At 41.0% G+C, this 24,327-nt stretch overlaps 1 protein-coding gene across 6 annotated transcripts in view; it reads right to left on the minus strand.

Moving 5' to 3' along the window:
• Positions 1–4,458: 4,458 nt before the first annotated feature.
• The window catches only part of LOC105497692 (t-complex 11 like 2), a 44,699-nt gene continuing 24,830 nt past the window's right edge, over positions 4,459–24,327 (minus strand). For all 6 annotated transcript variants that reach the window (XM_011768976.3, XM_011768978.3, XM_011768977.3 and 3 more), the window contains 4 exons: positions 17,893–18,080; positions 17,506–17,687; positions 12,779–12,951; positions 4,459–7,510 (listed from right to left, as the gene is read on the minus strand). In XM_011768976.3, the coding sequence (XP_011767278.1) occupies positions 7,266–7,510; positions 12,779–12,951; positions 17,506–17,687; positions 17,893–18,080 (788 nt within the window). In that variant the 3' untranslated portion in view covers positions 4,459–7,265. The remainder of the gene's footprint in view (positions 7,511–12,778; positions 12,952–17,505; positions 17,688–17,892; positions 18,081–24,327) is intronic.

Raw genomic sequence — 24,327 nt, forward strand, 5'->3', positions numbered from 1 at the left:
TTTTGTTTTTTTCAGATAGGGTCTTGCTCTGTCACCTAGCTCACTGCAGCCTTGAACTCTTGGGCTCAAACAATCTGCCTGCCTCGGCTTCCCAAAGTGCTGGGATTACAGGAGTGAGTCATTGTGCCTAGTCTGAGAAATACTTTTCTTTTTTTCTTTTTCTTTCTTTTTTTTTTTTTTTTTTTTTTTTTTTGAGATAGCATCTCACTCTGTCGCCCAGGCTGGAGTACAGTGGCGCAATCTCGGCTCACTGCAACCTCCACCTCCCAGGTTCAAGTGATTCTCGTGCCTCAGCCTCCCAAGTAACCGGGATTACAGACCTGTACCACCACGCCTGGCTAATTTTTGTATTTTTAGTAAAGATGGGATTTTACCATGTTGGCCAGGCTGGTCTCAAATTCCTGACCTCAGGTGATCCACCTGCCTCAGCCTCCCAAAGTGCTGGGATTACAGGCGTGAGCCAGCAGGTCCGTGGCCCTGAGAAACACTTTTGAAGGATGGCACACATTCCAGAGTGAGACTCCTTGGGTTCAAATACACTTACCAGCTCTGTGACATTGTTCAAGTTCCTTAGCCTCTCTGATTCTCATTTTCCACATATGGAAATGAGGGAGCCTGCCTCCCAATGTGCTGTGCAGTTATATGATATCTACATAAAGTGCTTCGGGTAGTTCCTGCCATAGGGTAAGTGCTCAGTGGCTATTAATATTTTTTTATTATATTCTGAAAGAGAATAAAGACTATATTCAGGTTCACCACATCTACAAATACAGCTGCTGAGACAAATTCCTGGATTTCCTTTTTTCTTCATAAAAGTTTACAATAAATCCCTCTGTTCCTTTCCCTTGAAATCTGAAAGAAGCTAACATAGTAAGTTTAGAAATGAAAAGGTAAAGCCTCACTCTGAAAACAGAACAAGAGGACACAAGCTGATAGTACAAATATACCTTTCGAAAGATTAAAGTAAATCGTAGAGGATAATGTTATAATTGATTACTAAATGGAATTAGAACATGTTGGATTTTGTCGCTAGCCTTTGAAGTTGACATCAAGGACAATAACCGCAGCCTTCTGCGTACCCTTGGGTTTCTCCGCCAATGACAATATTGGGCTTAATGAACCATGGTTCTGATGAGATACGAAAATTTTTGTTCTTATGTACTTAAGTATTTGATCATCACATCTCCAAATACTAAAACCCCTTGAAGCTTGAAAGAGATTTAGGACTCATAAATTATAGTTATTATAATGTATTCTGGCTACATTGTGCTTTAGAGTTTGCAGACAATTTCAAATATGTCTCATTTTATTTTCACAATAACTGTGAGGTAGGCAGATAGTAGGGTAGGGAAGTAGGGTGGAAAATTGAGGTTTGGCGAGATTAAAAGACTGGCTCGCGTTCATATAGCTGTGAAGTAGTAGGAGTGAATTCAAACTAAGTTCTTATAACTCTTAGTCCCATGCTTTTACAGAACAATTAGTGGAAAATTTTTGGAATTGAACATCCCCAGAGGTAGAACAGGCTGAACTTCAGTCTTGAGAAAGATGCGACTGAAAAGTAAAAATATGTTGCACAAAGGAGGCACTCCCCATTCCTATAGCACACTTAGCCAATCAATCACAGAACTCATTAGTGATTCTCCTGGGTCTGACTTGCAAATCCTCCCCTTTCTCGGGAGTTACCACTGAAAGATCAGGCACATGATTTTAAACCTATTTTCATAAAGAGAACGTTCACTGGCAGGGACCTGAAGTGGAGACAGCTAATGCTTACCAACAATATCCATGATCGCCTTTCTCCTGGGCACTTTTTCCAGCCTCCCTTGCAGTAAGGTGAGGTCACATTATTGAATTCTGGACAATGGAACATGAGTGGAAGTGGGCAGTCTTTTTCCTTCCCTATCAGCTGAGCGAATGAAGACTTAGAGGACAGTGGAGTCATGACATGGATGGAAGTTGGGTCTCTGGATGGCTGAATGGAAGACCCATCCCCCAACTCCACCCTACCCCCTGCTTTGAACTGTGCTTTGAGAATTTAGCTTATGAGACCACTGAGACTTGGGGGCTGTTTGTTCAGCAGTTCGCCTACACTTATTAAGAAAGGGTGACTTCTTGTAACTACGCCTTTCCTTAAATCATCTTTTGTATAATTCTCAGAAGCACTGCTGGTTTGGGTGGTCTCCTGACACGTTTCTCACATACAAATTTTAAAGATTTCATGAATGATCATTACAGTGGATTTATTTTTCTCTTTCTGCTTCTCAGCATGCCCTCTCAATTTGGGAGAAATCCCTAATTGGATGACTTTGGTGGGACCACAGGAGTGTAAGGATCATAATTCCCCTCCCTCACTCCATCCCCTGCAAATTAGAGCCTGGGCACTTGACTTAAGACTCACTCAACTGAATTTTCATATGTGGGACTTTAGATATTAAGCAAATGAGGCAAAGAAAGAAAGACAGTTGAGAAATCAATATCTGAAGCCGCAGCACTGATTCTAGAGTGGCTGCACTCCTGCAGCTTGCGTCACCTTGGTTCCTGTCCATTTTCCAAACCTGGTTCCTCTCTGATTACCTAGATTCTGTGAGGTACTTCACGCCCGTCCAATAAACTCCTTTTCTGCTTCAGTTAACCAGAGTCCATTTCAGTTGCTGCTATCATGTCTTCACGTGTGAGTACATGTAAGCATACATACACTAGACATAGGAATATTTTAGCATCAACAAGTGTTGTCAGGGCCATCTTTCCAAAGCATAGATTTGTTTGTGACCTTCTCCTGTTTCAAGAGATGCAATGCTTCTTTTTCCTTTTCAGGACAACCCCTGCCCCCCACCCAAATTTTAGCATGGCATCCGATAACCTTTTCGTCTTTCTTGTTTCACTTCTCATCACTTTTTTTTTTTAAAGACCAAGTCTCCCTCTGTCTGCAGGCTGCAGCGCAGTAGCACGATCTCGGCTCACTGCAACCTCCGCTTCCTGGGTTCAAGTGATTCTCCTGCCTCAGTCTCCTGAGTAGCTAGGATTACAGGTGTCTGCCTCCACGTCCAGCTAATTTTTGTATTTTTAGTAGAGAGATGGGGTTTTACCATGTTGGCCAGGCTGGTCTCCAACTCCCGACCTCAAGTAATCCACCCGCCTCAGCCTCCTCAAGTGCTGGGATTTCAGGTGTGAGCCACCGTGCCTGATCACCTCTCATTCATCACTTTCATTCTTCCAACTTACTCTGATCCCTGGCTCACCATTTCTCCATACTGTTGTACTTACTGTGCACTTGGTCTGTTGTGTTTTTTCCTTTTGTGGCCTCTTGGCAAGTTCCTATGTATCTCTCGTGTTTTAGCTAAAGAATTATCTTCTTTATGAAATAGAGTTTGACCATTTTCTATCCCGGCCCGCGGGATAGTCGAAGCAGGCCCTGGAGGAGGGGGTGGGAATTTGGGGAACAAGAGATACGAGAAATGGAGACAAGACAGTGCTCTGATCAAGTCTCGTTTAATGGCGGTAATGCAGTGCCTTATATACACTTGGAGCGGAAGGGGTTGGGCCAAGGCGAAAATGATCTCATAGTGGAGGCGTGGCCAGATAGGTATTGGTTTCTCTGGTCCAACGTCATGTTGCACCTGCGCTGTCAGGTAGTAATTTTCGCGGGCGCGGGAAAAATGGGTGAAGAAGAAGCAGGAAGAGCGCCATCTTTTATGAGGTATTAATACAGGAGAAAAAAGGCAAAGATAGGGAGAAGGTGTGGGGTGGAAATGAATATAGCTCAGGCATTTTTAATCGTCAGTTATTATTCGCTATGGCCGGGGCGTGCAGCTCCGGACAATTTTCTCCCTAGCACTATGCTTTTTTCTTTTTTTTTTTTTTTTGGAGACAGGGTCTTGCCCTGTTACCCAGGCTGGAGTGCAGTGGCGCAATCTCGGCTCACTGCAACTTCTGCCTCCCAGGGTCAAGCGATTCTCCTGCTTCAGCTTCCCAAGTAGCTGGGATTACAGGCATGTGCCACCACACCCGGCTGATTTTTGTATTTTTAATAGAGACGGTGTTTTGCCAAGTTGGCCAGGCTTGTCTCGAACTCCTGGCCTCAAGTGATGCATCTGCCTTGGCTTCCCAAAGTGCTGGGATTCAGGCATGAGCCATTGCACCCAGCTTTATTTTTTAACCCTCATTAGACTTTATTGTAACTGTTCACAAGTTTGTCCTTCTCACTAGATTACAAAGTTCTTGAAGACAGTGTTTTATCATCTATGTATCACAACCACTGGGATACTTCTTGGCAGGCACACAGCACATGCTCAATAGGTGTTTGTTGACTCAATGAATGAATTGTGAATAAACATGACTTGATGTCTGTAAGGCTCTGATGGTCAGCACAAGAATCATTCTAAAGACTATCCAATAAAGACTATCCAATATTCCAGTCCCAGGCTACCCAGAAGTGGTTTAGAAAACAGAGACACTGGCTATCTCGAAATAATTTTTAATGTTTTAAAATTTAGTAAGTGCACACAATACATGTTTTAGCAGAAGAATGAAAATGTGTGTATGACATTTAATACAAATTTACATTACAAAATGAGACCGTGTTAGGAAAACATTAAAAGCAGAAGTAAACATTTAAGTAAAAACCAAATAAACAACATGCTAAGGGATACAATTTTTAAAATCCTAGTAAATGTAGTTGCCTAAATCCAGACTTGAAACACTGAGATTTACTTTGCCACTTAAAAAAAAAAAAAAAAAGCAGAATGCCCTTCATTTTAAATGCATTTTAAAAAATGTTTGTACATTGTTTTCCTGCTGGCCACTGTAGTATAATCGAGTATATAAAAGAGGATCAGCTGGATCCAAATCCGGTAATAAAGAAGTACACCACCTGTTAAGTATACAGTTCACCCCAGAAAGCAACAACAAAAAAATCACACTACATATTACCTTTCTACTGTCAGATTCTCCCTGATGCCCATGCCCCAAAGACAGAACAGCTGAGAACTCTTTCAGCTTAAGAGAAAACCAAATGTCTTCAGCACCTTATAGTTTCTGTGCATAGGAAAACGTGGGCAGAAGAGGACTGCAGGAAGAGAAAAAAATAGCTAAGACCAATGGTGTACTCTTCAGTAAAACTCCACTTGCATGCAGCAGCTTCCGTGGAGACAATGGCTAATGTATTGGGCATTGTGAGAAAAAAAAAACTGACGTTCATAATTTCCTCAAATTTTGGCAGATTTCCCCAAATACAAACAATGGAGACAATTTATTCACACAATCACTTCCTAAAACTTCATAAAATAACGAAGTAACACCGTAATGGTGAAGGTTGTAGTGAGGAAAAGAAGGTTGGGGAAGAAAGGAATACTCCCTTTCATTTTCTACCCACTCTACCTCACCAAATTACTAGGGCTCAATTGAGTCCTTAGCAAACAAAACAATCAAAAATGTATTTTATGCAAATGAAGCTCCTTTCAGACCAAGTACCTCCCAACTGTAGTGCTTCCCTCAGCACTCCAAGAAGAGTAATTCCAGGATAAGCAGATTTCTCTAAAGTCTCAGTGATCACTAGTGCCCAACTTTGCAAGGTTTGATTTAATGCTCAAGAATGGCAAATGAGGCCAGGCGCGGTGGCTCATGCCTGTAATCCCAGCACTTTGGGATGCCGAGGCAGGCAGATCACGAGGTCAGGAGATCGAGAACAGCCTCACCAACATGGTGAAACCCTGTCTCTAGTAAAAATACAAAAATTAGCTGGGTGTGGTGGTGCATGCTTGTAATCCCAGCTACTTGGAAGGCTGAGGCAGGAGAATCACTTGAACCCAGGAGGCAGAGGTTGCAGTGAGCCGAGATCGCACCATTGCACTCCAGCCTGGGCAATAGAGTGAGACTCCATCTCAAACAAACAAGCAAGCAAACAAAACCCACAAAACAAGAATGCAAATGAGGCTGGGCTCGGTGGCTCATGCCTGTAATCCCAGCACTTTGGGAGGCCGAGGCGGGTGGATCACGAGGTCAGGAGTTCAAGACAAGCTTGGCCAACATGATGAAACCCTGTCTCTACTAAAAATACAAAAATTAGCCAGGCGTGGTGGCAGGCGCCTGTAGTCCCAGCTACTCGGTAGGCTGAGGCAGAAGAATTGCTTGAACCCAGGCGGCAGAGGTTGCAGTGAGCTGAGATCATACCACTGCACTCCAGCCTGGGTGACAAAGTGAGACTCTGTCTCAAAAAAAAAAAAAAAAAAAAAAAAGCAAATGATAATGATCCTTAGAAGAGCATCTTGGTCATAACACAGTAAAGCTTTCATCAGCACAAAAGACATCTGCTAGTTAAGTCATATGGGTAAGAAATCCAAAGTTTAACTGTTTCTTTTTCAGATATGAACTTCATGGAGAACGGGTATCATTGACTGCCTTTCTTCTTCTTACAAGTAAACCAAATGAGCCCTGCCTCACATAAAAATATTAAATTCTTATATAAACCTTATCAATGGCCTGAGAAATGCAAGGACATTCACTAAGAGATTTGTGCAAAAATTGTTTTTCTTGGAGAACGGGATAAATTGTAAGAAGAAACAAACTTCTAGAATACTTTGAGAAGGGAGTTGCTTCTATTTTCACTAAACAAACAAGGGAGGTTTTATCTAAAGTTTGTATGTAGCATAAAAATGTACTTAATACATTCAAATTCTAAATAAATACTGACCATTGGTATTATAAAGTGTGATTTGGTACATTTGTGTAATTTGAGGACTTACTTTGTAAGTTTCTGTTAACACATTAATAAAATGTAATTGTACATTTCAAATACAATTATGTTTACTTCACATCATTTATTCAGAACATCAATTCCCTCAGTTATTCTCACAACCTTCAACCCTTTAAGGAGTTGTACCAAAATAAATCATTAGGTTTGATAATGACAAGTGAGAAAAACAGCTCCTTATGGGTTGAATGTCGTAAGCCAAATATAAATGGTTAAGAAAACATTTACAAGTATTATATAGGTAATATAGTTCATTACAAATTGTTTTCTGTTCATTACAAATGTCTGTTTTAAACTTGAAAATGATGCACAAATAGGGTCTATGTGATGTTTGTGTCTTCTGAGGGTCTATGTGATGTGTGTGTCTTCTGTAATGCTAATATTACCCATTACACAGATTTGGGCTAATACTGCACCACAGTACTGAGAATGTGCTGGATCTCTAATGCCATCAATGGAAGTGGACTGGATACCAAAGTGCTGGATTTCCAATCTCTCATCCAATGTCAGTTCTTCTTTAGTTAGTAGGAGGTGAAGCATCTACCTTCCCCATGGCTTCCTCATTGAAGAGCAGCTTTCGAAGTATATTTGCATAAAATGGTCCATACACTTGTTTGTTGAGATTCACAATGTTTGCATATTGACAGCCTAGGGCTTCTAGCTCCTGCTGAATGACAGCTAGGCCTCCTGGCATAGGAGGCATGCATTTTTGAGGGCTTGGAAGACAAAGTAGGCTTTTCATGTAAAGCTTAATTCGTTTATCTGAAGGAAAAAAGAAAGATACCTTTATCTGTCCATTATTAAAGTACGTACTTTTTAAAAACAAGAACAAGTAAGTGTAATAGGTTGACTGCAATAATGTTTCCAATTCTTTACCCCTCCCTGTACCCATCCCCTTTCTAAGGTAGCTTTGCAGCTCCTCCTATCAAAGGCTGGAGTGTTTTCCCCATCCTTTTTATCTGGTTGGCTCTGTGACTTACTTTGGCCAATACAGAATGCGGTGGAAATGCCAGAGTACCAGTTTCATGCCTTGGCCTCAAGAGGACACTCTTGTTCATGTCCACTCTCTACCTACTACGGCCATGAGAATAAGCCTGGGCTTGCTGGAGGATGAGAGATCAAGGAGAGGGAAACCCAGCTGTTCCATCTGAGGCTATCCTAGACCAGTGCATAGCCGACCAGCATTCAATCACCTGAGAAAGTCCAGCCAGGATCAGCAAAGCTTCCATCCTGAGCCACAGCTGATCCACAAATACATTAGTGAATACAGCAACACCAAAAGAGTCATCCGGTTGCCTCACAGACTGGTGAGTAATAATAAATGCTTATTTTTTTTAAGCTTAGGAGTTTTGTGGTATTTTGTTTTGCAGCAATAGCTGACTGATAAAAAATGCAGAGCCCTATTTGGGGGGAATCTTTTACAAGTTAATCCTAAATGTTCACGATTGTAATTACATACACTAAAGCTGAGTTTGTAAACTGGCATTGCCAGTCTGGCTCATGCAGTGTCTTTTTTAAAAACAGAAGCCATTTAAAATCAGAAGATTTCACATAGAAATCCACATTTCTGCTTTCTCTTGAAAAATCTAGAGATCTGGCAAACTAGGGGGCCCAAATTACCACACGGCAAGGGGGACCACACATGTAGGTTTCCTCAGGACAGTCAAAATTTACACCTGTTTGGCATAATTTTAAAAAGAGACTCTCAAAAGTACCCTGGTGGAACAATAAATTGCATGGTGCCAGGCGTAGTGGCTCACACCTATAATCCCAGCACTTTGGGAGGCCAAAGTGGGAGGATCTATTGAGCCCAGGAGTTCGAGACCAGCCTGGGCAATATAGTGAAACTTCGTCTCTACAAAAAAACATTAAAAATTAGCCAGGCATGGTGGTGCATGCCTATAGTCCCAGCTACTTAGGAGGCTGAGTTGAGAGGACTGCCTGAGCTCATGAGGCTGCAGTGAACTGTGATCATGCCACTGCACTCCAGCCTGGGCAACAGAGGGAGACTCTATCTCAAACATAATTAATTAATACTAAATAAGTTACAGGGCACTTCACACATGGCAAAGAATCAGGAGACACTAAGGAAGGGCCACCCCAACTAGCACACCATTGTGCCACCTTCCCCGCCCTTCCTGCATCACTGCCTCGAAGTATCTGAGTTTGACACGACTACACAAAAGCACAGAAATGCATATGGAAATCAGGCTGCAATAGCATGGGACAACTATTAGTAATACCGGACAGAAAAGACCTGCTATAGCTCAGGCTGCTCCAAGGGCTTTCTCTGGCTTTGGGAGCAGAAACCTCACCAATAAGAAGGTTTACTAAGGAAAATATGCCACATTGAATATGGACAACTATGATACTACTGAAATTCCTATCACCCAAGAATGCTCACAAAGATCATACATTCCAGCTAGGTGTGACTTAGAACTTAAGTTTCCAATGTCCATGTCTTAGAATTCTTTCCTTTTACTAGAATGCCATGCCATGCCATCCCACCTCATCTCATCTCTGCCCAGAATCAAAGGCATCCTTCAATGTTGTGCCAAAAGTTACCTCCTTTCTGTGACTTTCCTTAGCATCTGTTACCAGACTATCATGACATACGATTGTCAGTTGAGAAGGTGTCTCTCTCCCTTCTTGGACAGTGGACTCTTTGAGTGTGAGGGTTATATCTTTTTTCTCTTTATATTCTTGGTCTGGCATGTGACAGACACATTGTAAATGCTGACTGAACGTAAGTGAGAATGGACTGAAAAGGGTCTATAAAGATAAATAACAAACTGAAAACCATGGCAGCCAGGGGTAAATGGGGACAGAAGAAGGCAAACAAAGGTGACTTAAGCCTTATCTGTAACTTTGTTCTTTTTTTTATACAGACAGGGTCTCCATCTGTTGCCCAGGATAGTCTCAAACTCCTGGCCTCAAGTCATCCTCCTGCTTTGGCCTCCCAAAGTGCTGGGATCACAGGCATGAGCCACTGTGCCTGGCCTTTGTCTGTAATTTTTCTACAAGGAGAAATTATTCTGTATCACCTATACAACTGAAATTACTTGTTAAAAATGTAGATGGCAGGCAGGGTGCGGTGGCTCATGCCTATAATCCCAGCACTTTGGGAGGCCATGGTGGGCAGATCATGAGGTCAAGAGTTTGAGACCAGCCTGGCCAATATGGTGAAACCCCATCTCTACTAAAAATACAAAAAATAGCTGGGCATGGTGGCATGTACCTGTAGTTCCAGCTACTCGGGAGGCTGGGGCAGAAGAATAGCTTAAACCCAGAAGGCAGAGGTTGCAATGAGCCAAGATCATGCCACTGCACTCCAGCCTGGGTGACAGAGCAAGACTCCATCTCAGAAAAAGAAGTAGATGTAGGCATGCAAATAATTTACACAGCAAGTAATCCATAATTTTTACTTAGTATGTATTTGAAAGAAAAATCCCTTTCTAATATCTTCAAAAGGTTAAGAATTGTAATGGGAATTGGGGATTGTAATCCCTTCAGTAAATAAATAGCGCATCAATGAGAACAAAAGAAAGCACACTGTGGGTACCCTGAGCAGAGGAAAACCATGGCCAACACTGATGAAGCCCTTCTCATGTTCCAGGAATCTCTCTGTTTAATTTATTCTCACTCTTCTGCAGGCATACATTTAGAGTTAACTGTGTACTACTTTCCCTTTAGAATAGTTGCCTGACCCTCAGAGGCCCGGGTATATATCATCACAGATATGATCCAAACACTTTCCCTTAAGAAGGTTTAAAGAATGAAACCCTTTCAAAATCGTTCTTAAGTCAGCAGGTGGTTCTGTCTCTCCTGCCTCGTTTGCAGATGAGTCCATTTTTAGGCAAAGGCTGAAGTGACAGGAGTGTTTGTCCAGTTAGGAGCAGCCACACGGAGTCCCTGCCAAAGGCGTGTCCTAGGCTTCCAGGGTCGAAGGAGAGACGCTCAAGTGAGTCACTTAAGTTGCTAGGGCAACAGTACTTTGAATGAGATTTAAAATGCTTTCAATTTGCAAAAGGACAGGCAAGTTGGACTGGGGAAAGCTGGGTGGACAAAAGTTGCTTTACCAGATTTTAAGAGGCATCTCCTGGCCCTCAGATTCCTTCTGATACTGCAAGCATTTCCCTTACCCAAAGAAAAGGCACAGAGTACACTCGGACACTCTGGCCACTCTGCCAGCACGCAGCAGGGCTCCAGCTCTGACTGAAGTGCCATTCAGAGCAGTGAGGAACATGAGCTCTGGAGTCAGACAGGCTGGGGAAGGATCCCTACTCCACCCCCAGCTCGTTATGGGACTTTGAGTGAAAGTTCCTTAACCTCTCCAAGTCTCCTATGCATTCACCCATTTCACAAATATTTATTAAATATATGTGTGGGTGCAGCATTGCACAAGAATACAGCAGTGAACAAACCCGCACACCATCCTCATGAGGACTGCACACTACTGGGGATTTGGCAGTTGGCTGCAGAGACTGCTGGACAGTGTCTCAATCCCCACTCTATCCCTCTTCCTCCTAGAACACCATCTCTCAGGTTTTACCTGTTCAGCTGGGACGGCATGCTCTGAGGACAGACACATGTCAGCACGTGAAGGTATATAGATAAGGGCTTGGTCACAGGTGATCATGGTCATGCTCTGTTTGTTATTGTTATTAACTGTCCCCTCTCAGGAGCAGCCTCCCCAGCAGCCTACAATGTTGTATACACCGACACTGTTCCTTTCTGGGGGCAAAGTTGAAGCTCTGAACCACTGAAGTAGCCTGTGTGGCCTGGATCCCCAGCATTCCGTGTCCCCAGGGATAAGGATGAACAACACTATTTGAAAGTCTCAAATTAATAGTATCTTAGGGCAGTCCATGTTGTACTTTGAAAATCTGCAGATTAATCCTAGCAGGTTAGTACATTCGAATTCTACACTCTTCTACTTTTGGTTTTCATCCTCGAACCTCTGCAGTAGACAACTGCTTTGTACCACACAGCAGCTTCTCCCCTTCTTTATGGCCACAATACTCTGATTTAGTTTCGGGGTAACCATCTCCTCCCTACTCTCATCAGGTGTTACAGAGAAAACTGACTCCTCCTTGGCTCCAGGAGGTGAATACGTGTCTCAGGCTTAACTTTCTTCCCCTCAGGCCACCATGACCAATTCAAGAACGGGACACGAACTATAGTCAGGCTAACTGGAGCCACTGAGACTCAAAGATGGGGTCACTGTTTGAGCTAACAGGGAGGCAGATTCTTTGTTTTTCACTTAAATATGGAAGGTTGTAGGCTGGAGCTAAAACCATCTTGCTGTTATGAGAAAAGTCTGCCTGTGAAGGCAGCCGGCCCAGGAGAAGGTAGTGTTGAGAGTTGGAGGCAGGAAAACTAGTGCCAGTGACAGCTGGAACTCTCATTAGGCTGTACCAGAAGCCAGCCCTACCCCTGGTCTTTTCAGTTAGATGAGAAAATAAATGCTCATTTTGTTTAAGCTAGTTTAGAAGTTTAGATTCTTGTCACAGGTAACAGAAAAGTCCTAACTGATACATTATCCATTTTCCCAACTCACCAACACAGCTTGACTTTGAGACAATTTCCTGGCCTACCATTACAAAAAGCCTGCACACTATGTCTCCTGGATCCACGCGTTTTCAGTCTTTGTCTCTTTAAGCCTGACCAAGTTCCTTCAGAGCTGCTCACAGCAGAACTGATATCTACTATCTGTGAACATACTGCCAGCTGGTTTGAATTACTGCATTGATCTAGGATTTTAACATTACCCCAGCACTCTGTTATTCTCGTCATAAAATCTATTGGCTGAATAGATAATAGGTCCTGAAACATCCCCCCACTCCACGACACACAGAAGCAGCAATGAGTCCCAGGCCCTTGAAAACATTATTTCTTGACATTTTCAATACTTATCCTCCAAAAGCGGGTAATGTGTTTAAGACAAAAATTTGACTGACTTAATAATTAGTCAAAATCAGCAAGTTAAAGCAAATTGGAATTGAAGCAGAAATCAATAAAAGGACTCACCAATCAAGGACCAGATAGGATTGTCCTCCTCTTCAATGCTTGAAAATTGACCTATAAGATTAGCTTGAATCTCAGCACTGAAAGTGGGTAAACCTCTCTCCATCAGGGTCTTGTTAACCTCAGCACAAGTCTGAACACCAATAGAATTCAGGACTTCCTTCAAGTTAAAGGTCCTGTGAAACATAAAATGAAATTCCACCAGGGAAAGTTTTTGTTCATCAAGTTACTATTTTGAATATACAGACTTGTTTTAGATGTCTACCAGTCTTCTCTTATACCGACAATAATAACCTCTATTAGAATGAACTTATAAAATAGTAACTCCTCCCAACCACCAACCTTCTTATGTAGCAGATTTTTAAATGCTTAAAATCATTAAATTGTGTAGCAGTGTTTAAGTAGAAAAGCATAAGCAGAAAAATATGGTCCCCAAAAATGCACCTGCAACTCCCTTTATATTACAGGACTATCAGAAAGGGACAGAAAACACCAATTTGCTTCTTAAAATAAACTTGTTGGTTTGAGTGGATTCATTCACACATTTTAAAAAATGCACTTGATAAATGAAGTAGACTGAATTCATTTATCTATGCCTAAGTAGTAAATCTGTAACACCAATCAAAAACAACAAATAAAGATATTCAGTGGTCAAATACCTAAAACTCTTGGCTGATCATGACCAAAGATAATAAGCTCCTTCCCATTATTCAAGTAACTGATAAATAATCTCCAATATATAGAGTCCAGAAAGTTGTAAAGGTAATTAAAGAGTGAGTTATTTAGTAGGTAAGGAAAAATAGGTAATTAGAAAAGGCATTTGTTGGGTCTGCACTACTGGGAAAGATGACTGAAAATTCTATCTCACTATCCAGAAAGGGTCCTTAAGATAACTCTGCAAAATGGCAATTAAAGGATGAGAGAAGGGCTCAATGATAGGAAGCAGTATAATGGAGTGAGTTGGAACATAAGCTATGGTATCATGTGGAGCTGGGTTCAAATCCTGGCTCTACCACTGAACTTCTATGTGTCTAATATTTAGCTCTTAGCAGATTATCAGGCACATGGAAGAAGGAAAAGAGAAAAATAGGTCATCGTGTTGATCATCATTAACAGCAATAAGAAATGAGTTCTTGGTGTTCTGCCTTACTGGAATTTGTTATAAGCCCACATTGGACCTGATGTTGGAATTCTGTAACCCAAGGATAGACTGATTGTAATAAAATTATTACCTTCTGACTTTTTATCCACTACAATGTACTGCCCTAGTTTTTTCTTGCTTTTAATCAGTGAGTTCTTAGGCTAAAGGGAAACTGGCTAGCCATATGCAGAAAACTGATACTGGACCCCTTCCTTTCACCAGATACAAAAATCAACTCAAGATGGATTAAAGACTTAACTATAAGACCTTTAAAACCCCTAAAGGAAGACCCAGGAAGTACCATTATGGACATAGGCCTTGGCAAACGTTTCATGATGAATTATTCAAAAGCAAATGCAACCAAAACAAAAATAAACAAGTAGGACCTAATTAAACTAAAGAGCTTATGCACAGCAAAAGAAACTATCAAGAGAGTAAACAGCCTACAGAGTGGGAGAAAATATATGCAAACTATGCATTTAACAAAGGTCTAATATCTAGAATCTAAAGGAACTTACAACCAGCAAAAAACAACCTCATTAAAAAATGGGCAAAGGACATGAACAGATACTTCTCAAAAGAAGACTCACATGTAGCCAACAAGCATCTGAAGAAATGCTCAACATCACTAATCATTAGAGAAATGCAAATCAAAACCACAGTGAGATACCATCTCATACCAGTCTGAATGGCTATTTTTTCTTCTTTTTTGAGATGGAGTCTCACTCCATTGCCCAGGCTGGAGTGTAGTGATGCAATCTCAGCTCACTGCAACCTCCGCCTCCCAGGTTCAAGTGATTCTACTGCCTCAGCTTCCTGAGTAGCTGGAACTACAGGCATGCGCCACCACGCTTGGCTAATTATTTTTTGTAGAGACAGGGTTTTGCCATCTTGGGCAGGCTAGTCTTGAACTCCTGACCTCAAGTGATCCACCTGCCTCAGCCTGCTAGAATGCTGGGATAACAGGTGTGAGACAACGTGCCCAGCCTGAATGGGTATTATTAAAAAGTCAGAAAATAACAGATTCTGGCAAGGTTGTAGAGAAAAGAGAGCGCTTATACACTTCTGGTGGGAATGTAAATTGGTTCAGCCACTGTGGAAAGCAGTTTGGAGATTTCTAAAATAACTTAAAACAGAACTACCATTCAATTCAGCAATCTCATTACTGGGTTTATTCCCAAAGGAACAGAAATCACTCTATCAAAAAGACACATGTACTCATATGTTCATTGCAGCACTATTCACAACAGCAAAGACATGGAATCAACCTAGATGCCCATCAGTGGTGGACTGGATAAAGAAAATATGGTATATACACCATGGAATACTATACAGCTGTAAAAAGAATAAGATAACATTCTTTGCAGCAACATGGGCAAAACTGGAAACCATCATCCTAAGTGAATTATCGAAACAAAACCAAATACCACATGTTCTCACTTATAAGTGGGAGCTAAATACTGAGTAAACATGGACACAAAGGGGAACAACAGATACTGGGTCCTACACCTAAAAGGTGGAGGTCTGGAGGAGGGTGAGGGTTGAAAAACTAACTATGCTCACTACCTGGGTGATGAAATCACTGGCACACCAAACCCCAGTGACCCTCAACTTACCCATGTAAAAAACCTGTACATGTGTCCCTAAACCTAAAAGTTGAAAAAGGGAAAAAAATTAAAAATCAACCAATCAATAAATCCTTTCAGCTCTTCAAAAAAAGTTGTCTTAGCATAAGCCATGCCTTCCACTCACAATGAAGAGGGAAAACTGTTTCTAGTTTTCAAGATGCGTCATCAAACCAAATATAAACGACATGTTGGTCTACTATTTAGTACTGTCCCTTTTTTTATACTATGAATGCTATTGCCCCGTCCATAATGAGGATAATTGAGAATTGATTGTATTCATTTCCTAACACCAGGGAAAAAATTAAACAATAAAACAACCAGATACAATTATAAAGATGATGATTTAATGGCTAGTTATTAATAGCTAGCATTCATTGAGTACATATTATGTGCCACACACCTGTACATGAATCATCTTAAGTTCTCACAACTCCAAGGTAGATATTAATATAATTATTATTCCCTTCTTACAAGTGAGGAAGTCAGGCTCATAGTAATTTGAGAACTTATTCAAGTGTTCATAGTAAGTCAATAGCAGAGCTGGGATTTAAACCCTGGTATGTCTGACCCAAAAGCCTGTCTTCTTAGTAACCACCTTCTGTATACTTTATATTAACATTTCAGCAGCACTGGGTGTTCTCTAAAGGCTTAATAAATAAAAGTTTCTGGAAAGTAATGATTACCCGTGCAGGGAAATGGTAAGATAAGACCAACTGCAAAATCAGAGGTTTCCTTTCATTATAGGTCTTGGGTCCTGGAATATTAATGAGCATCAGAATCAGGAGAAAGTTCAGATCAGGGCTCAGTCCTTGGTCTGCCCTTTTCTATCTGTGCAGCCCAAGGCAAATTCTACTCTATCTCTAAGCTTCAGTTCAAAATGAGAAGTTGGATTCTATAACTACTTGTACTCCTTTTGGCTCTTAATAGTCTAGGATTTCATCAAGTAATTTACATGCTCTCTGAATAATAGGTGGGAGGATGAGAAGACAGGTGCATCTTCCTTCAATTACAGGAATAAAGAGGACATGCCTCTGAAGACACCTGAAAGGGAACCAGCAGGAGAAGCTGACCCATAAGAGACTCACAGAACCATCTGGCCATTCACCAAGACTAAGAATTTTCTGACTTGGATAGGAATTCCTACTGGATGATGTAAATGCAAAATCTAAATGGGATTCCAGCATTCATGAAGGTATAATACTGGAGATAAATTTAGCAAAAACCAAAATCTTCACTGGACTTGTATCACATCTCTGAAGGGCAGAACTGTCAGCACTTCTGAAGACTTCGTAGCAAGGTGGATTTGTGAAGTCAGTAAACAATTCATTGCAGAAAAATGATGAAGTCAGAACAAGCAATAGCACAATTCTAGGGAGGCCGAGGTGGGTGGATCATGAGGTCAAGAGATCGAGCCCATCCTGACCAACATGGTGAAACCCTGTCTCTAGTAAAAATACAAAAATTCGCCGGGCGTGGCAGTGCACGTCTGTAGTCCCAGCTACTCGGGAGGCTGAGGCAGGAGAATCGCTCAAACCCAGGACACAGAGGTTGCAGTGAGCCCAGGCTGCGCCACTGTACTCCAGCCTGGTGACAGAGCAAGACTCTTTTTTTTTCAAAAACAATTTGCACAATTCTAAACACTGAGCTTGGCAGATTTCTGTGTTTCGCTTATTTTTCTTCCAAAGCACTGTCAAAGAAAAGCTGTTGTACAAATTCATTGTAAGTGGAAATACTACACTCACCCTGGCACTTGTCATGGAAAACATCTCTCCCTTCCTATGAGAGGACATCTAAGCCTTCAGAGAGATTAAAGGAAATTCTAGAAAAAGAAAGTGTAAGATAAGCTTCTCTAAAGCACAGTCCTGAATCTCACATCCAGATGTCCAAGGTCATTCTTGTTCTCTGAGACGCATGCAGAGCCTTAATACAAGAGGGAGCAGATGCAAAAATCTGGAACTTACTCTTTGTTCATGCCTTCGAGTAGAACAGCTGAAATCCTTTTTAACCTGTTTGCAAGCTCAGGCAGGCCTCCTGTAATAGCACCCACCATGTTGTTGGTAATTAGGGACAGGCAGGCAATAATTTTCAATTGATTCAGCTTTTCTGTCAGTTCCTGAAGACGTGCTCCATCTGTCATAAGTGTCTAACATATTTATTTAAAATATAAAAATAGAAAGGGTAGCTCAATAGCATGAAAATACAAAATAGGCAATGTCATTTCCAAATTCCCATTTTTATCTGATTTTTGCAAAATCATTAAACCACACGAAACACAGACCAGATGATTCAAAGTTAGAACTTAAGAATTAAAATACTAGGAAATTTGGGGGAAGAACAAAATCACTCACCTCTGGTAATTCTTTTTTCTGATAATCCCACTGTAACAGTTTCAAGTAACTATTATTTAGCACCAAAGTAGGGCTCAGGCTTGGCTTGGAGGTATTTTCGGCCCCAGGAGTTAAAGCACTCTCAGAAAGAGAAAACAATTCTTCATTTACAGATTCTTTTATCCATTCTGTAGTCTGATCAAGAGCACCTAAGAGTGAAGAGGCCACATATTTGTTCTACAGCTGATTGATCCCTTCACTGGTGTATTCCACTTGACAGATGCTGTGTTGGGTACTGGGCATAAATGAAAAGACACAGCCATGCCCTTCAAGGAGTTTATAACCCATATGGAAAGACAGATCTGTAAACTAACAACTATAACACAGTACAATGAATGCTGGTAATTGTGGGAGAAGAGGCTGTCCAGGAAATAATCTAAGAGGAAGAGCTCTGTAAGTGCTCTGGAAAAGACAGCATATGGCACATTCTAGATGCCACATTCTGGATGCCACAAACAAATCTGTATTGCTGGTCCATAAAGAACTAGGGGTAAGAGGGTTGTAGCAGATGGCATTGGATGGGTGGTTAGAAGCCAGCCTTGAGTTTGTGCAGAGAAGGTATTTAGAGTAAAGTCATTAATTTTCACACATTTTTGGTAAAAGGTGAAAGATTTATACAATCTGAAGAGAAAACAGAGTATAATTATTACACATTTTTGGGTCTTAGACCGCCTTTAATATCTAATTAGAGATACGCCTTTCCCAAGGTGAATGTGCACACTCACATGCACGTGTCCACAAACAATTGTCATTCTCTCTTACCAGATTCATAGTCCCCAGGTTACAAACACCAGCGACGGGAATGGGGAGTTTTGGATAATATTATTTTCTTTCTTTCTTTTTTTTTTCCAGACGGGGTCTTGCTCTGTCACTCAGGCTGGAGTGCAGTGGCGTGATCTCAGCTCACTGCAACCTCCACCTCCCAGGTTCAAGCGATTCTCCTGCCTCAGCCTCCTGAGTAGCTGGAACTATAGGCGTGCGCCACCACATCCAGATAATTTTTGTATTTTTAGTAGAGATGGGGTTTCACCATGCTGGCCAGGATGGTCTTGATCTCCTGACCTCATGATCCACCCACCTCGGCCTCCCAAAGTGTTGGGATTACAGGCGTGAGCCACTGCACCCGGATGAATATTATTATTTTCAACATGGAACCCATATGATCAGATATGTATGTTAGAAAAATTGCTTGGAAAGAAAGACTGAATTAGTGGAGGGAGAGTAAATTGTTGCAGTGGTTCAGACAAGAGAGTGAATGGATAAGGCAGTGGAAGTGAGGGGTAAGGAGGAGAAAAGTGACAAATATTTAGGGGGAGCACCCACACGTCTTGGTGACCACTTACATGTAGAGAGTAGGAAAGGAGTATTATAGGATGACTCCCAGATTTGTACCTTGGACACCTGAATGAATGCTTGTGCCATCTACCAAGATACAGAATATAGGCCAAAGAGGTTCTGAAATAAATCTTTCCCATAACCTTTCTAAGGCCACCACCAATCTCCTGGTTATCAAATCCAACAAACATGTCCTTCCTATTTTTTTTAAACACCTCTGTAATACAGACATCTCTTAGTACAGCCCTCCAGAAACTCTTTCCCTGGCTTTTCTGATACCACTCTTCCTTAGTTTCCCCTAGCCATGCTTCTGCATTTCATACCTGGGTTGAGAAGACAGGATGAGAAGATAGGTACATCTCCCTTCAATTACAGGAAAATGTTCCTCTGCCTGTTCCTTAAATGGTGATGCTTCCAAGCACTCTACCCAATCCCCATTGATTTGGTACTCTTCAATCTCACTAGACCATCTTACTCGTTTCTGTGGTTTCTATTTCCACCCATTCCCCATAAGGCTCCCAAATCTGTATCTCCAGCCCTCACTTCTCTCCTGAGCTTTTGATTTCCTCATTTGTAGAATGAGCAAGTGGGAGGAGAGTTACTAAATATGAAGTTGAGCAGAGATGCCCAGTATAGTACACTGCTACATAGTGTTTCCATCATCCAGATATAACAGGTACTTTATACCTGTTATATGTACCATCTTGAGATTCTTTAATGTCAAGACTATAGATAATAGTAAGATAATTTGGAAGTGAAGAGTTTTTAGTATTTGTTTTCCTTTACTTTTTATAATTATTATTTTGTTTTTTCACACATATAAATATGTTTATATTTACAGACATAATAAATTCGTACAAGAAAATGTTCAGTTCTTAAGTGTTCAGTTTGGTGAGTTTTGACTATTCTATGTACCTGTGCAACTACCACCTAAAACAAGATATAGACGATATCCATTACCCCAGAAAGTTCTCTCGTCTCCCTTTCCAGTCAATGTGCACCTCACTCAACTACTTTTAACTCCTAACTGCATGAATTAGTTTGCCTTCTAGAAATTCATATAAATGGAATCATAAAGTACCTAGCATAGTGTTTCTGACATTTATCCACATTGTCTTATATATCACAGTTCATTACTTTTTAGGGCTTTAAAAATAACTTTTAAATTTTGAAATAGCTTAAACTATTTCAAAATAAAAGACTTAAAAAGTTGTGAAAATAGTACAGACAGTTCCTGTATACCCTTCACCCAGCTGCCCCCAAGGACAGCATCTTAAATAACTACAGTATATTGTCAAAATCAGGAAACTGACATGGGTACAATACCATTAACTTATACTGATTTTACCAGTTTTTACATGCATTCTTTATGTGTGTAGTTCTAAGAAATTTTATTACATATGTGGATTCCTGTAACCATCAGGATACTCAACTATTTCATCACTGTAAAATATCTCCTCATGTTACCTCCCAGTAGTCACACTCTCACCTCAACCCTAACTTCTGGTAACCAATGATCACCATAACTATGTCACTTCAAGAATGTTATGTAAATAGAATCATACAATATGTAGCTGTTATGGACTGTTTGTGTCCACCTGCCACCCAAATTCCTATCATGAAGCCCTAACTTCCACTGTGATGACATTTGGAGATGGAGAATTTGGGAGGTAATTAGGGTTAGATGAGGTCATGAGGGTTGATACCCTTAAAAGAGGAGACAAAAGAGGAGACTCTCTTTCCATCTGCACACACTGAGAAATAGGCATGTCTATAGTGCCAGGTGGAAAGCCCTCATCAGGAACCAAATCAGCTGGCACTTTCATTTTGGACTTTCAGCCTTGAGAACTATGAAAAATAAACTAATAATGTTGAAGCTACCCAGTCTGTGGTACTTCGTTATGGCAGCCTGAGCAGACCAGTAAAATGACCCTTTGAGATTGGCTTTGTTTTCTAAGCATCCATCCAAGTTGTATGTATCTATAGTTCATTCCTCTTTATTACTGAGTAGTATTCTATTGTATGGATATACCACAGTTTGTTTATCCATTTACCAGTGGAGAGTCCTTTTGGTTGTTTCAGTTTGGGGTTTTACAAATAAGGCTGATATGAATATTTATGTACAGGTTTCTGTGTGAATGTACGTTTACAATTCTTGGGGATAAAGACTCAGTATTGCAATTACTAGGTTGTAAGTGTGTTTAATAAGAAATTGCCTAATGATTTCCCAGAGTTTTACCTTTGTTTTTAATATAATATATTTAATTGTAAATTTATATAATTTAATTTTTAGTAATGGGTATGTTTACTAGCTCACAAAATTCCTTCAAATATAGCAAATGGCTCCCAAGTCTGTACCAACCACTTCCAGCCTACCACTGACAGTGTCCATTTCTAAAATTAATTATGTCAAACAGAGCCCAGTATAATTGGGCAGACAAGTCTTTTACATTTATTCCTTGAAACAGATTTGACAAGAACACAAACAAAAGTTGCAGTGCAAAGAGACTCATCAGCAACAGTCTGTTCCGCAATAGGATTTAGAAAGCACGACAGAGAATGAAGCAGCAGCTTGACTGGGGAGTCAGCTTTGCATTGCAGATGAATGAATCTTAACTTAGAGCAACCTAATATCAAAGCAATCAACATGTGACTAAGAACTTGTGCTAGGCTCCCACCCGTGCAGTAGTTGGGAGCGCGGGACTGAGCCAGGCAGTCTCAACTTCGGTGTATGCTTTGGGCAGGTTACCTAACGTCTCCTCAGTTTCCTCTGTCTGTGAACTGGGGATAATAGTATTCCTCCTGAAGCTGTGGTAAAGATTCAACAAACTAGTACATACAAAACACTTGGAACCATTTCTGGCACAAAGGAAATGCCCCTAAGTGTTAGCAATTGTTACATTAGCTCATTTAACTCTGTAAACAACCTTTAAGGAGGGGGATTATTGTCTCTAGAGGGCTCCTCAGGTTCTCTGCCTGATACATGACAGCTGCCTTATTAATGAAGTTACCTCAGACACAGTGATCACCTGTGGAAGAAGAAGAGTGAGTAGGCTAAGCAGTGGGTTGGTTAAAATGAGCTTTTTTGGGAACTTGACTTTTTCTGTGTGTGTAAATACCAGTTAGTGTGCTAGCATGAGGGAGCAGAATCTAGGCAGGTGCCCTTAAAGAAAAGCCAATGCTTTAAAGGAGATGTTATCTAGAAAACGTGCAGACACTGAAAATCTAGTTTATGCAGTATGATCCCTGGTATTTGGCAAGGGTTATTCCAGAAGGCAAGATGGGAGAGGGAGAAGGAAGCAGTGAGGAAGGAAGAAATCACTGAACTTCAGTGTCATACTTAATTTGACCTTAAAGACTATGACCTTAAAGACAATGTCCAGTTCAATTGTCCTTCCACTTTAGACAAGTTTATCAAGTTCAGTTCTTCTGGATAAAAAATATGTATCACTGGAAATGAGGTTTTTAACTTGAATTCATTTCATTTTTAAGCATATGGCACTTAAATATTACTATAATATAGGTTATCAGGTGCCTAATAGTTATTATTAGCACAGTTCCCTTGATATTAACAGTTTCTATGACAAACAACTCACACAGAGTTGCTCCAAAAGGTGCCTCTGCAGGGGCTTGCTTCTGCAAGTGGCAATGGCTCCGTCTAGACAATGGAAAGAAGGCAAGAAGCAGCAAGCACCCACCATCAGCCATGACTAGCTGCAATGAGACTGATTCCACATACAAAACAACCCCCAAGTGCTCAACAGCCACCGGACTTCCTTGCTTATTGAAGCCCAAATTTTCCTGGAGCATGAGATGGTTCCTTGGGTCATCATGAAATGGATTCATTCTGATTCTTTATTTAGGGTGTCTCAACCTCGGCACTATTGACATTTTGAACTGGATAATTCTCCATTGTTGGGTGCTGTCCTGTTCACTATACAATGTTTAGCAGCATCCCTAAGCTCTACCTACTAGATGCCCTTCCTTAGCCTCCCACCCTGCCCTGTCAGGATGGGACAGCCAAGTGTCTCCAGACATGGCTAAATATTGTGGGGCGGGGGCAGTGGCAGTGGCAAAATCACCCCTAAGAGAACCATGTTGAGAACCATGGACTTAGATGACAAATAGTATTTATTTACTTTTGCTCATAAGTAGTTCTTCTAACTTTGAATAAAATGTCTCTTACATCATGAACTAAATGAAATTTGACATGCCAAGGCTATTCCAGGAGGCTGAAAGTTTGGAGGCAGTAATTCTCTACTGGGCCTGTCTGCCTTAGGGCAAAATTCACTTTATTTTGCTTTAGACCCAGTTCTAAGGTTTCCCACTAGAAACAAATTGCTTTTTATACCACAGTTCTTTTAAAATTATATATTTGGTAGAATTTATAAGGTGACAATTGCCAAGAAATACAGCCTGAATACAGGTGCAGATTAGAGAGGGAGAGTGAGAGTGAGGGAGAGCGAGAGCGAAAGAAATAGACTGAAATTCTTCCTGGGACCCAGCACTTGAGTAGGGATAATTTATGAGTAGTTCTGTTTGCCACACTAAAGCAACACCACCCCCAGAATTTCGCAACTCTTGTTTCTCCTCAGTTGGCAAATGTTGTTTTTGGTTTGCTGGTTCTGTTTTATAAAGATGGAAAAGACTTGCAGTCTTTCATTTAAGACATCCAACTGAGAAAGCACGAGTGGAAATCATCATCGTGAATATAATTACAATGTGGCAGTAATAAGCACTTATACTGCAAGTTTAATCATTTACAGCTGACACATTTAAGAGCCCATTTAGTTACCTTGAACAAAAGCAACAGTGTGGCATAGTGGTTCTCAATCCTGGCTGACTTTAGAATCACCTGGGGAGCTTTAAAACGAAAAAACTGTTCATGGGCACAGCTCCTGGAGACTTTGATTTATTCTGTCTGAGGCAGGGCTCAGGCCTCTGTGTTTAAATGCCCCAGATGATTCTAACTTGTAGTCCGACTTGAGAACGACTGGTAAAGCAGAAGGAGCATGCGTTTAGAGAGAAACGCTGGCTCTTCTCTCAGGGATCTGCAGAGAC

The sequence above is a fragment of the Macaca nemestrina genome, chromosome 10 (assembly GCF_043159975.1).
Source record: "Macaca nemestrina isolate mMacNem1 chromosome 10, mMacNem.hap1, whole genome shotgun sequence".
NCBI classification, from domain to species: domain Eukaryota; kingdom Metazoa; phylum Chordata; class Mammalia; order Primates; family Cercopithecidae; genus Macaca; species Macaca nemestrina.